The 13339-nt window shown below is 38.2% G+C and overlaps 1 protein-coding gene across 1 annotated transcript; it reads right to left on the reverse strand.

Annotated features, from left to right (window-relative positions):
* Nucleotides 1–4: 4 nt before the first annotated feature.
* LOC108546588 (carboxylesterase 5A) lies at nucleotides 5–11395 on the reverse strand. The gene is made up of 4 exons (XM_017898768.1): nucleotides 11240–11395; nucleotides 8915–9188; nucleotides 3330–3439; nucleotides 5–2270 (listed from the first exon to the last, which is right to left on the reverse strand). The coding sequence occupies exons 1-4, from the start codon at nucleotides 11393–11395 to the stop codon at nucleotides 942–944; spliced, it is 1869 nt and encodes a 622-aa protein (XP_017754257.1). The 3' UTR covers nucleotides 5–941.
* Nucleotides 11396–13339: the final 1944 nt, after the last annotated feature.

The following is a 13339-nucleotide window of genomic DNA, read 5'->3' on the forward strand; positions in this document are numbered from 1 at the left end:
TATATATATATATATGTATATGTATATGTATATTCAAGAGTAAAGGATGAGAAGGAAAAATGAAAAATGTTTGGACGTGCGCGTGCGCAGGCCACCAGCCCCCATGCATCGCCCGCCGCGCACCTCTCTCTTATATATATATATAATATAATAATTATACATAGACGGTACACATACACACAATGAAAAGAAAAACACACAGACAGACAGACATACACACGAATGATTATTATTACTATTATTATTATTATTAATTATTATCGAAGCATCAAAATATTCATAAGTTATATCAACCGTTTGTTTCTCGAACAATATATGTTTTTTCTATATCTCTCCGTATTAAAGCAAATAATAAAAAATCTCTCAGTGAATGTTAAGAAAAAGATAAAAAAACGAAACAAAGAAAAAGCCCAGGCTCTCTGGTTCTCCTCCTCATTGCTACACCTAGACACCTCATTTTTCTCCCTTCTTTTTGTCGATGGTTTATGTTCATGCCTAAGTTTCAGTTCTTGCAATAAATATTGTTCGAAGCGTTATAAGTTACTAGATCGAAGATTCTCACGAGCGTACACCACTTGCCTTCTCAATTTCTTGCTTCGTTTCGAACGTCTCAAGCCTTTCCGTTGTCTCTGTACCTAGCTAAATTTATATCTTCACGTGAAATATTGAGCGATGACGTGCATTCACGTTTCATGTTTAGGTCTCTACCATGTACCCGTTGCGTGCACTGTAAAGATTTCTAGCTTATCGAAATAGCCTTAGAAACGATGACAAAATGGCCAATCGAGCACAAAATAGAATTTTATTGAACGAAAAATAAACTAATACACCTGATTCTCCATGCGAAGAAATTAAGGGAAATAAGAAGGACGCCCTGTGTCTGACAACGTGTGTATAGAATTGAGCACATCCAAAGAGAACTCAACAACCTGTACCATCGACTACAACTCCATGCACCAGAACATTGTGACAATGGCAAAACCACTGAGAACAACCTGATAAGAAGCTTCCCTCCACGCAGTGGAGTGACTGGTCACGTTACAACAATTGTTCGTCGCCTCTTCAAGAACCATGGGATAGTATTCATTCCAGAAAGCCAATGCTTTGTAATCGATAGCGTTAGAATTGCCCATGTCGATGTTCTTATCGATGATCAAGATTCCAGGCTCTTGTTCGGTATAAGATTCCCATTTAACGTTACTCAGGGAAGGATTACCAACCCTGGCGAAACTAGCCAGCATCGTCATCACCACCTCGGCCATTTTCTTGTCAGCAAAGTGCCACTGTATAGAGCTGCCAGTGATCAGGGGTAGACCCCAAACGAATGGAAGCTCAAACATATGGGGAACCCCGGCCCATTCAGGCACATCTTTGGTGATGCTCTGTGTTTTGGGTCTGTAGTCAAACCTGTAAACGAATGCCAGCTTCTCCTTGGACACCTTACTAGCCAACAGAGTGAGCCCTGCTGCAAAATTTTTCTCCGTTTGCAGGTCCAAGTACCTGTCCCGAAGTACACCTTGATCCTTGCTCGGCGGGTGAGGTTTATAAAAGAATAACACCGCCTCGGTCACCATTTCTGGCTTCAGTTCACAGGTACTGTTGTCTTCCGGGTTCTGGACCAGTGATTCAAACTCGCCATTGATCAGCATCTCAAAGTCGCTGAAGGAAAGTTCGCCATCTGCTTTTCCCTTGCCTACGGATTCCATGTAGGCCAACGCCTGTTCGTTATTCGTGTAACCAACCAGTAGAGGAACAGAGTTCAAAGTGCCACTTTCTAATGCGTCTTTTGGATGCGTAGGCAGGAACGGATCCGTGAAGTTGTTGGTCTCGTTGTCTACAATGGGGCCCCAAGTCTCTATGTCTGAGGACTCGCGGACCAAGACATTCACATCCACTCGACGAAGACACTCCATCAACGCTGATATAGGCCGTCGATAACAACCAAACTTCTCAGCGATGATGTCGACCACCGATAGCTCTGCCTGGGGTGAGCCTACGGAGCTCACTGCGTCTCCGCTCATGGCAATGGCCTTAGAAAACTTGCCTTTGCTCAAGGGACTCACCAAGTGCAGACCCACGCTTATGGCTCCCGAGCTGTGACCATAAATTATCACATTGGACGGGGAGCCACCGAAATGTTGGATCTTTTTCTGGATCCAGTCCAGAGCGGCTATCTGATCGAACATGCCATAATTCCCTGGAGCCTCTGCGTCCGTGGTTGTGAAGAAACCGAGGATATTGAGACGATAAGCCACCGTGACCACCATGATCTGGAGAGGATGATTATTAGATCGTTAGCGTATTAGAGTTAGAAATTCTAAGATGTTTTTTCGGAATGATGAGCGAGAGGCAATATTGTTACGGATAGGTTAAGAGTTTCGAAGTTACATGTTCCTTCTTAGAGGGGTTAGGATCGTTCAACTGCGGAAGATTGCGGTTTATATTTTCTGAACCAGTTTTTTTTAACTTTCTGTAGATCAGATTTTGATGAAAAGGAGCTTCGAGAGATTAGGAACGTGTGGATGTTAAGTTACGAGTTAACCTATAAATTCAGTCTGCTTTAACAGTACGTTAGATAGGAAAATGTTTATAAGGTAGATTATTAATATTGTCTATATAAGATTTTCTATTATAATGTCGTTTTTACATTGCTTTGTAAGACTATAAATGAATTAGTAGTGTTAGAAAAGTTCTTATAATATAGTTAGATTATGAGGCCCCCTGTATTACTGTATGATACATCGTTGTACGTTTCTATAACAATTTTTAAGAGTCGTTAAACGTGTTCCCTCAATAATGAATCCGCGTTAATAATGTTTTCGTGGCCGTTGTTCCTGAATTAGCATTTACAGCGTTACCTAAGACTTGCATCATGGATGAATGGTAGCCCGTGCGTTTTCAAAAGGTCGAATTTACCTTGAGTTAGCTAAAGCACGCAAGAAACACCCTAATTTCCTTCGATTTTCTGTCGACTTTTAACATTCATCCCGATTGATTCACGATCAGGACTTCTTTTCTATAGTATGTACAGGATATAAGGTCAGAACGTTACTTGTCAAACACAAAACACCTTTCTCATCTAAAAACATTGGAATTTACACTTGTTAGATGATATTCGAATATGATATGTATTAATAATTCACAATATCTCCTTTCTACTTCAAAGAAACTTCAACTTAGATTTTTACTTTAGATACTTGAAACAACCTGTACATGTAATTTTGTAATAATCGTTTGTTATGTTTATATTTTTGGAATCCACTTGTGGTAGATGAAAATTGTAATTTTATGGACCTTTTAAAGTCTAATATATTTGTTAAGCAACTCACTTTATGTTTGCTGACGAAAATCGACGCATCCCATATGGCAGGAGTGCCGGTGTTGAAGTCACCACCATGAAACCACACCATCACTGGCCATCCATCGTCTGGTCTGTTCCCTAGGAGAATTGAAATCCACATAGTATAGAATATTTATAGCCCGATACAACCTAATTATTTAAACGATATCTCAATGATAACGATTTGCATTTTGAAATTTCTGTATAATTTAAAATTAAAAAGACTTAATGTTTCCCATTCAATTGCTTCTTGATTGTAGTCCGTAGCTGTTTATCGTCATTTTATAAGACTGTCTGATTATTTGCCATTCGATGAAGCAACTAAACAAACTGGAATAATAAAGGGGAAAAAAAGCAAGAATTATTGAAAACTCGACGACGCTATTTCGTAGGAGAAATTCGAGGATTTAACGAGGCTGCATTCACGAATTCCTAAGATCGCGGAGAACGCGTGCGTGCCCGCAAGTATGCATCCCCATTTCCGGTCAAACCGGTGAATCGATCGTGACAGAATTTGCATACCGTCATCCTTCGCCACCGATCAGCCGTAGTAGACGTTCGAAATCATTCAGGATGACCAAATTCTCGCAAACCAATGAAAATTTTATATGAAAATATTAATCAAATTAATACTGCGAGGTAAACGTTTGAGATTTTGGTGGAAGTTTAAGTGCTTTTGAATATACTGGAAGTTTCATAATTGGACAATAATAGAATAAGTTAAATATATAATACTAACGCAGCAATATGGTTGGATATATTAAAAGTCTCCCTATTGAATTTATTAATAAAGATTCGAAGAGTTTTGAAGCACCCTATACAATGCTGAAAGAACAAGTTACTAAACAAACCTGTCTGTCGTAATTAATTCTACATATCTGACCACAAGCATCGATCCCTAACCTCAAAAAATTACGACAAATCCTCTAAGGCTCCAGGAAAATCCCATGTTACTAGATAATTATCCATAATCTGCTCGATCGCCATACTTGGAGAATGGTTAGGCGATAGCCAGTTGAAAAGCTGAAAATTTCACGAGGCAGTATCAGTTGAATCGAAAGGCACGAAGCCCATCTGGCCGGTGCTACCGCTTGAATAATTAATTTCGGTGATTTCTTCCAACGGGCTGTATACCGCGTGGCGTGTGGCCGGTTTTTGAAGCGTGCCAAGGTCGAGGAAAATTCAGGCCATTGCTCGGTGGGATGCTTTAGATGGCATGATAACTGTAGCAGACGATAAAGGTTCGGTAACCGGAAGTTTGGCCTGGTCTTCGTTATCGGTGCCCCCTCTGATGGCGACTGAACCATCCAAGAATAACCTCTCACGGTGATACAGCTCTGCCACAACGATTCATTAGAACGCTTATCACGATTGTACACGGCACGAATCTTTTTCCACGTTCACGTCTGGTTGGTTGGTTGAATGGAAGAATTTGTTTGCAGTTTTAGCTTCATTTACGTAGGTCAGGAGAAGTGAGATGTTTCATGATGCCAGCTGTGAAGCTTGTTAATTTAAATTCTACATGTGAGAGGTTAGGCGAGGAGTTTCAGGAGGCTTCATGTGAAATGTTATGTGGAGCACAGTATGATCTTGTGTTTGCCAATGAGAGTTCCAAGTGATTGGTGGTATTTGAAGAATAATTATTGAAAAAGTATGCAATGGATGAGACAGGTAAAAGAGAGAAAAATGCCTGCGGTTGAACTACTAGGGATGCTGTATTTTGGAATACACACAGGTGAAAGCTAAAAGATTGAAATATTAGATTGGATAAATTGGGACTAATTGTTATGTATGAACTCTATGTTCTCCATTTACCAAATTCAAATGAGACTTAAAGGACTCATAAGGTACAGCATACAAATTAAGTCTAAAAATAAGGACAATTTTCAACATATAACCCAAGCTTAAAAATCTTTACTCAAGACAGCTCTATCTATGAAATTCAATCAAGTGCCTAACATAACTACAGTCTTCAAGTACAGGCCATCTAAATATACCACAGAAGTTACCCCTTTGTAACATATTTCTCCTACCCAAAATTTCCATAAAAGAGTTTTATTGACGGTTAAAAAACGATTACTCGTTTACTGTGCGTAGACCTATTTCTTTTATTTAAGAGATTCATAAAAAATGTTGGCCAAAATTAGGAAAGACTAATTTGGGGGGATTCGGTAATAGTGGGGGCACAAGGGGCAAGCAGTTAGCCAGGACAAGAGCGGCGGGGGTGGTTTCGTGACCGGCCTCAACAGTATCTTAACATCTCGACCAACCCTAAAAGATCGCGTGCCACGACGTGCGCCAGTTACTGTTACTCTTGCTCCTTGCTGTTTCTATATCGACCGGGGTCGGCTTTGCAGGATCGACACGATTTCCCGATTCGCCGGTTGTCCCCTATCCTATTTCCCCCCTTTTCAAGCCGACCACCGTGACACGCGTACCTTGCACGCGTTCATTTCTTCTTAGACCCTCTACAGGGTGATACTATAGTACTACATAGCTTCTGTGATACCCTATGTCATACGATCAACAGCGATCATTGATCACATCAAGATCACATCATTAATTAATGCAGGGTCCAGAAAGACTTTCATTAGGAGATACAGTTATTTAAGGTTTCCATCACTTGATTTCCTAAATCTCTTCACAACAATACCGAAGTGGCCGCCATCTTGAATGCAACTGATGATAACGCTATAAATTGATTTCATACTTTTAATTTTAATTTTGTCAACCGACTATATGGATCTTTTGCTATTTTTTCACAGTTTTTAGTAGGATAAAGTACCTCGTGGAGTTTATGCAACTAGATAAGCACATACTCGTTGGGACTCGTTATTTGAATCACCCTGTACAATGATTTGTGACTTGAAAGTTATTTCTAGTGCAGAACTTGGGTATATATTTCTTCTGCTGTAAGAAAATAAGGAGTAATTAGATTATGGTGGTGATATTGTGAATTTAAGGTTATCCCCTGAATTTATCTTTTTATGGAACCTTTATGATACCATTTATAATTAACCTTCTCAAAGTAATTCACATTGCTATAAGCTTGAAACTATTCTCTAAGTTGCTCCTTTCCTCCCCCATAATTCCTAAAGTAATCAAATCCAGATATCTAGACATGATTTACCGCGTTCCTAACCTCCTCGATTCGCCGATGGAAAGAGCAAAATATTCAGTAAATTGACCCTTCTACGTATTGACAATAATTGCTACCATAAACCTGTCCTGTATTGCTGATCGACTTGATTTATAGTTCCACACACGTGTTTCTCCTCCATTAGCTATCTTTCAGACCAATCTCACGATCTTCGCTTTCTTCATTCGCTATGCAATCGAACAAAAGTCCTTATCTTCTTTCTATTGTAACCATTTCCACTTTGAACTTTTTTATGCTTCATGAAAGTTTAATAACGTAACTATATAAGCAAAGGGAACCATAGGCAACGTCCTCGACCTATATCGAGGACTTATAAAAATATGATAATCTCATGGCAGGAGTTTATCAAGGATTTCCCTAAACTACAGAAAATTATAGCGTCCAACTTTTCCATCCCGATAGCCGCTTATTCTACCAGTGTATTACACTAATCTCGACAATCATTGCACAAGGAGTGTATATGTCACTTAGATTGTTATATGCGCCAAGTAAGTACTATCAGTGAGATCAGAAATTTAACCTTTGTATCATATAATCCTGTAACCTCATGGTAATTTATAGCCTGAAAAGAATAAAGAGCAATGAGAATGGAACATAAATGAATGATAAACATTTCCTATGGAAAAGTACCTTTTTCTACTGGTAATGTCACGTTCTTCTGTTATCGATTGAAAGAGGTTAGGTTACAGATTGCAACCTTCGAAAGTTTAACTTTCTTTTGCGATTTACGAGGGCCACCGTGCACGAGACATCCGAAATTAGCTGAAAATGATGCTCGTAATGCCGCTATTAGGCTAGTCCTTAACCGACATCCTGAAACGACGAGATTAACGTACTGTTGACACGCAGATCGTCGCATTTATTGTCAATCGAGAAATTGGACCAGAAAATTGTTCGATAGGTCATGGTATACAATTTACATCAAATTTCTAAGCAAAAAATACATGCAGAATATAGTAATTATTCGTTCAATATGTTGTAGATTGCAAGCATATGTTTTCTGAACGAACAGTATAGTTGAAAGTACAGAGTAATAGAGTTCGAAGTGGGGGTGTATTGTTTGATGACTTTTTACACTTGGCTGACTTTAAATGGGCTATAGATAGGCCTTGAAATATTTAAGATAATTCCACGTATAACTTTCAACTGATCTCTAAAAAATCCTAGCTTATGGAATTTCTAAACGGCATTTCAGATCATATTAATCAAGCTGAACTGTTATTGCAATTTATCATAAGTAAATATTATAACCATCATGATTCTCACCTTTCATTTACCATATAAAATATTTACATAATTTACATAGAACTGAATTCAATTTGACGCCATCTTTTATCCAAAAAATATTACTTCTAATTATTTCCAAATTAATTATAAATTTTAAACCGAATAACCTCAAACACACCACGTACACTTTTCTAATTTCCTAATTCTATGACTCAAACTCCTGAAATACCTCTTTCAGCCAAACTACAAGTACCTATACAACATGATTAATTTTTCACACGAGTCTGATAAAAAGAAAGGAAAAACCAGTCCACTTTTCTCGGTCCTTGACAACGTTCTAATCACAAGTTTTTCTTTAAGGCGAGATAACCATCGAGTCACACCACTTCTCTGCACGATATATCATCAGAGACTAAGAAACAAGTCAGTGATCATTGGCATTCGCGTGTTCCAATGAATTAAGTTTCGGACGAGAGGAAACGCTGTCGTGTCGAGTATCGAGAGTTTCATCGACTCTGTCGTTATCTACGTCGTCGAGAATTACGATTACGCGCGGCTCTTTGTGTCGAACGAGCTGGTAAACGCGATCCCAACGTTTTCTCTTGAGCTAATAGTGTTGCGTTGCTAAGTGGTTAATGAGGGCTACGAGAACTGGTTGTTTTAGATGAAAGGCTAGTTTGTTTATTTCTTGAATTCTCCAGCGAATGTTGAAAAGTTATGAAAGCTAATAGCCGTGGTACTATATCATTTCCGTTGTGTAAATTGAAGTACTTTTTCGTCGAAATTAATCGATTGTTAAAACGAAGGTAATCGAAGATAATCGAGAATCGAGGGACAATAGGATTTTTTTAGTATCGATTTTTGTATAAGGTTAAGTAGTTATAAATGAGATAATGATCAATATCATCATTTAAGGTAATGAATGATTTTGCTTAAAAATATTGTTTTTGTCTAAAAGTAACCTATTTCATTTATTTCAGGAATATATGAATTTAAATACTGTGATGCCTGCTTTCCTTTTTTATGATAAATAGAAAGATGACTATATTTATCAATATTTTTTATGAATTATCTTCGCATCTTTCTTTATAATCACAAGGTTTTTAATTTAAGAGAAAATTATAAATTGCAGAGAAAAATGTTCACGGTGATAAAGATATCGATAATCGAATTTTAATTTCACTTACCATCTGGAGTAAAGATGTTCAGGTATAGACAATCTTCGCTAACTCCAGGATCAGGTTGATCTGGCGGTAACAATCTTTTATAGTGTTTCTCGTGTAGTTTCAGATTGTTGGTCATTTGCATACATGATGGTGCAAACTGTGTTGCATTTCGTACGCCTTTCCAGGATGGCAGGGGGTCGGTAACAGGCGCAGCAAAACGTAATTTTCCTAGTGGTGGCTGAGCATAGGGTATTCCTAAATATTGTATCACCTTCACGGTGAGACTTAAAAAAACCTGAAATTTAAAAAGAATTCTTTTCTACTTATATAAGGATAAGAATCACCATTTAAAAATGGTAAGTTTTCTAAGTTTTCTATTTTATATTTTTTTGCGTTGATAATAATAAAAAAAAAGAAAATTAGAAAATGAAAGTTGACTGAAATTTTTTTTATATATATGTTTCAGATGTTTCAACCAGTTCCGAATAATTGTGTTAGAAAAATAAAAGGAATCAATTCACAAAATCATATGTTTTTTCCTGTTATCGTGAATTCTGAGGAAACAACTAACTACTGGGAAATATTTCTCCACAGTACATAAAGTTACACGTGACAAATTACATTTTTACGTAAAATTAAGAATAATTGCACCGAGTGAGCCGCAATCGGAACTTCAAAACACTCGAGCTTAACATTAGGTTTCAGCACAATATAATAATCACGGATTCGTTTCGTGTGAGCAATTAAAGTTACATTACTCATTGTTCGTACGAATTCTCGCGATTTTTATCGAATCTTCGCGGCTAGTTTTCATCGAGTACAGTAATATAGAGCAGAAATAGAATGGAACATTTTTAAAAAAACATTTTCTCGATTTAATTTGAAAATTATTCAAATGGAAATGTTTTAATAGCTGTACTTAATCCATAGATATTTATAATTAGAATGTTGCAATTGTTAATAGCTTGAATTAATTTCTTCTTCTGTTTCCTTCATAGAAATTCTTTCTCGCACGCAAATAAACGTGTCGATCAATAGATGACGTATCTATTAATTGGAATGTCCAACCACTCACACGGAGAAGCAGTTTTCTAGGAACGAAGGACTATGTAAAAAAAAGCATGGTTATGCATAAGGACGAAGTAATACGAGTTCGAGGAACTTTTTCTTCGGCTATCCGAGATTCCATAGCTGCACGAAATTCTCGAAAGAATGGGGAATAGGAGAAAAAACTAGCGTATAATATTAAAATTCATAAATGTTGGCCGAGTTAAGTATTCATCGTGCATATTATCTGCATATATTTAGTTGGAACAATTGAAACTTACGATGCTTGCATGTTATGGTTCGTCATGCGGTTAAAATGTCAAATACTTATTCAGATGCGGCTTTCTCGTTTCACCATTTCCATGTGGGACAGTGATATATGCGTTCCGGCTATATAGAACTCGTTCCTTATGCAAAAAAGATGTTATTAAAACAAATGATACGAGAGTTCAAAGGGTAGAAACGCGGTAATACGAACTGCACGGCTTTAATCAGATTTTGTCGCGGGAGATTTATTTGGTGAAAATCTAAAAATACAAAGGAGGGTAGTAGCTGTTAGAAGGGTCCCTCTGTTTGAACTTCCAACTTCTCGCGAAATTTGTTTCCCATATTTGCCCAAGACCGCTAAAAATATGTTCATTCTACGCTATTTTTAAATTAATAGAACTTTCATGAACTTAAAAAGAAGCAAATTATGAAACTTTTGGCCAAAAAACGGGAATAAAAGAGCTAAAAATAAGTAAAGCTTAGTGTAGGAAGTAAGCTTCCACAGCAGAACAAAGAGTAAGAAAGATTCCGAACTTATGAAAGAAACATAATATCAAATTTCTGACAAAAGGTTCCAAGGTAATCTGGAAAACTCTACAAAACTGAATGCACAAAGAACCCCCAATTGGAAAAAGAATCTTCCACAAATATTTCACCCCTTAAGAAAGCAAAACCTACATAATCTCCTCTCTCTTTTCCAGTTCCGATATTACCAGCAACCAAATTCTGCGGAAACCTCTCACATATGTACACCACCCCAATACAAGTGCAGTAATGCATGGAGAGAACTGAAGACTTTTAGATACAAACTCATCAAGACAAAAATACCTGCAATCCGGATGTCAAGTTACCTTTTGCCGCTTAACAAATTCAATCTTACTAAATTAAACAAATAATACCCAAGGAAGATCCCCAAAGACCGGTAATACCTTTGAATACCTTTGATTCGATCGCCTAGCAACCCTCGAAACACTTAAGTATGACACTCGACTGAAATTAACCATGCGAAAAATTGCAGTAAAATCATCGCACCTCGTTACCAGCCACCGATCCTTGCTCCGAGATCCTGACAGTAGGCTGCTCCCGGCCCAGTCCCTGCCTCGCGTGGGTCCTTTGGGAGTGGACGACCGGTAACACGGCGAAGAATCGCGGGAACAACGCGAAAAGCAGCCACGCGGGACACCTCATTCTGCAGACTGACTGATTTGCCACGGAAACAATCGGCGTCTTGGCTGTGGGGCCTCGGTTCAAGCCTCGCGTGACTCCAGTCGGCCACCCTCGGCCAGATTCTCCTAAGCCTCGGGGCTCGAGACCTGCGCTCTTTCACCTGCGGCTCTCTTGCGTCGTACAGGTCCCGTGCTAGCCACTGCTCAACCCTTTATGGTGACACGGTGTTCGATGGTCTTTGCTAGCAGAGGAACTTCAGGCTTAGAGGAACTTGAGAAGAGACTTAGGTTAGACATGTCGAAGGGGATGTGCTTCTTGAGGTTTTAGGGAAGCAGTAGATCTGTGTGCTTGTGTAACAGTAGGGTTGTAGTGGGTTTAAGTGGATTGAGGTTTGAATTGGAGTCTTGAATTAAGATGTTAGCCTTGAGAGGTAGCTTTAGGTGGGGTGTTGAGTCGGAGATATAAATGGGCATACTGTTCAGTTCATTTCTGAGAAACTGAGCGTTTTAAGAGATTTTTGGGTTTGATATTAGAGGCCAGTTGCTTTGTTACTATCTGGAATTCGAGTCTGAGAGATACCATTCTGTCGTTGAAGAACAGCTGTGTTCTGAGAAATTATTGTTTTGTTGGAAACAGGGTATTTTGTCTTTCAACGTTTTCTATTATTTATTTCTCTGCATTCCGGCTCAAATTTAAAGCAAGTGCGCGCTAATAAGCGATACAACATTGGTGCTTAAGCATACACGCGAGTTGAGCCTAAAATATCAAGATCGTGGCGGCATTATTTACACGTGTACTTAATAAGTCTCGAACCGTATAAAGCTACGTAAAAGCCATTTACACGCAATGAAATTGCGTGAAATGCTTTATCCTTGCTAGAAAAGGAACACCGTCCGAGGTGAATGGTAGAAAAATCGACGAGCTGTTAAGTCTTCGTATTTCGAAGGTTTATCGCCGAATCATGACGCGTTCATTTAAACTTGGATTCGATTTATCGTAGAAACGAGAATTTCCAATATCCTTCAATTTTCTTAAGTGAAACTTCAATAGGATAGGATCGAACGTTATTTTCAGACAGAGATTTCAGAACGATAAGGGGAGAAAAAGACGGAGGATAGAAGGAAGACGGATAAAGGAGTGATTGAAAAGGGTACCGGTTAGCGTGACCGCAAAAATCGAAGAAACGAAGAGATAATGAGCGGGGGCATTAGGTAATATTCGCGTCCGACATAGGTGAAAGGTGATATTGTAGTTTGCGGACTGATGGCGGCCAATTAGGCCGATGAATTCAGGGTTGGAAGGAGTCAAAGGCACGGAAAGAATAGACTATTGAACGTGACCCAAAATTTTGTTATTAACCCTCTGTAACGCCGTGTGATTTAAAACTTACGTGCTCGTGTCTTTCATATTTCTGATGTGCAATTTCATCCCTTTATCGTCGGATAATTATATACTCGTATTGTTAATACGTTATTGTACCGGTGGCTACAATTTGTTTATAACGATAATCGACTAGGATAGTTTATTTTTCCGTTACTACGTGTTAATAATACGGTTAGGATTACGTAGAATATTTGTCATTATCGTGTTTGATATTATTCATCACCGATAATATACCGAGATTAATTTTACTTTTATTATTGTTATTAATACGAGCGTTAAATTATGGTTATTACTAATATTAATGGTACTGGTATAGTTACGTAAATCGGTCAAGAATTTTATACACCCTGTGCATTAGAGAGAAAGTTGATGCTAATTATGGAGACGTATTCAAATTTCAAATTTGCGGTGTTCTGCAGGCAATTGTTCGACCTCACGTAAACGTAGGCTAATTATGCAGTTATTTTTGCATTATTCAATCTCCGCTTATCTCGAAATGTAAAAATGAATCAGAAATTTTTAATATTATACATTAGAGGAATGTCAATAATGCTCGTCTGCACGATGTTACTAGAAGCGTAT

The sequence above is a fragment of the Eufriesea mexicana genome, unplaced genomic scaffold (assembly GCF_001483705.2).
Source record: "Eufriesea mexicana isolate 0111107269 unplaced genomic scaffold, ASM148370v2 scaffold752, whole genome shotgun sequence".
Classification (NCBI taxonomy): Eukaryota; Metazoa; Arthropoda; class Insecta; order Hymenoptera; family Apidae; genus Eufriesea; species Eufriesea mexicana.

Bases quoted from the DNA above. Each gene is read 5' to 3' on its own strand.
- LOC108546588 (XM_017898768.1), bottom strand. From the start codon at position 11,395: ATGAGGTGTCCCGCGTGGCTGCTTTTCGCGTTGTTCCCGCGATTCTTC. The intron at 9,189-11,239 runs GTGCGATGATTT...TTTAAATTTCAG, and splicing joins GATCGGTGGCTGGTAACGAG to GTTTTTTTAAGTCTCACCGT. The intron at 3,440-8,914 runs GTAAGTGAAATT...CAATTCTCCTAG, and splicing joins GAACATCTTTACTCCAGATG to GGAACAGACCAGACGATGGA.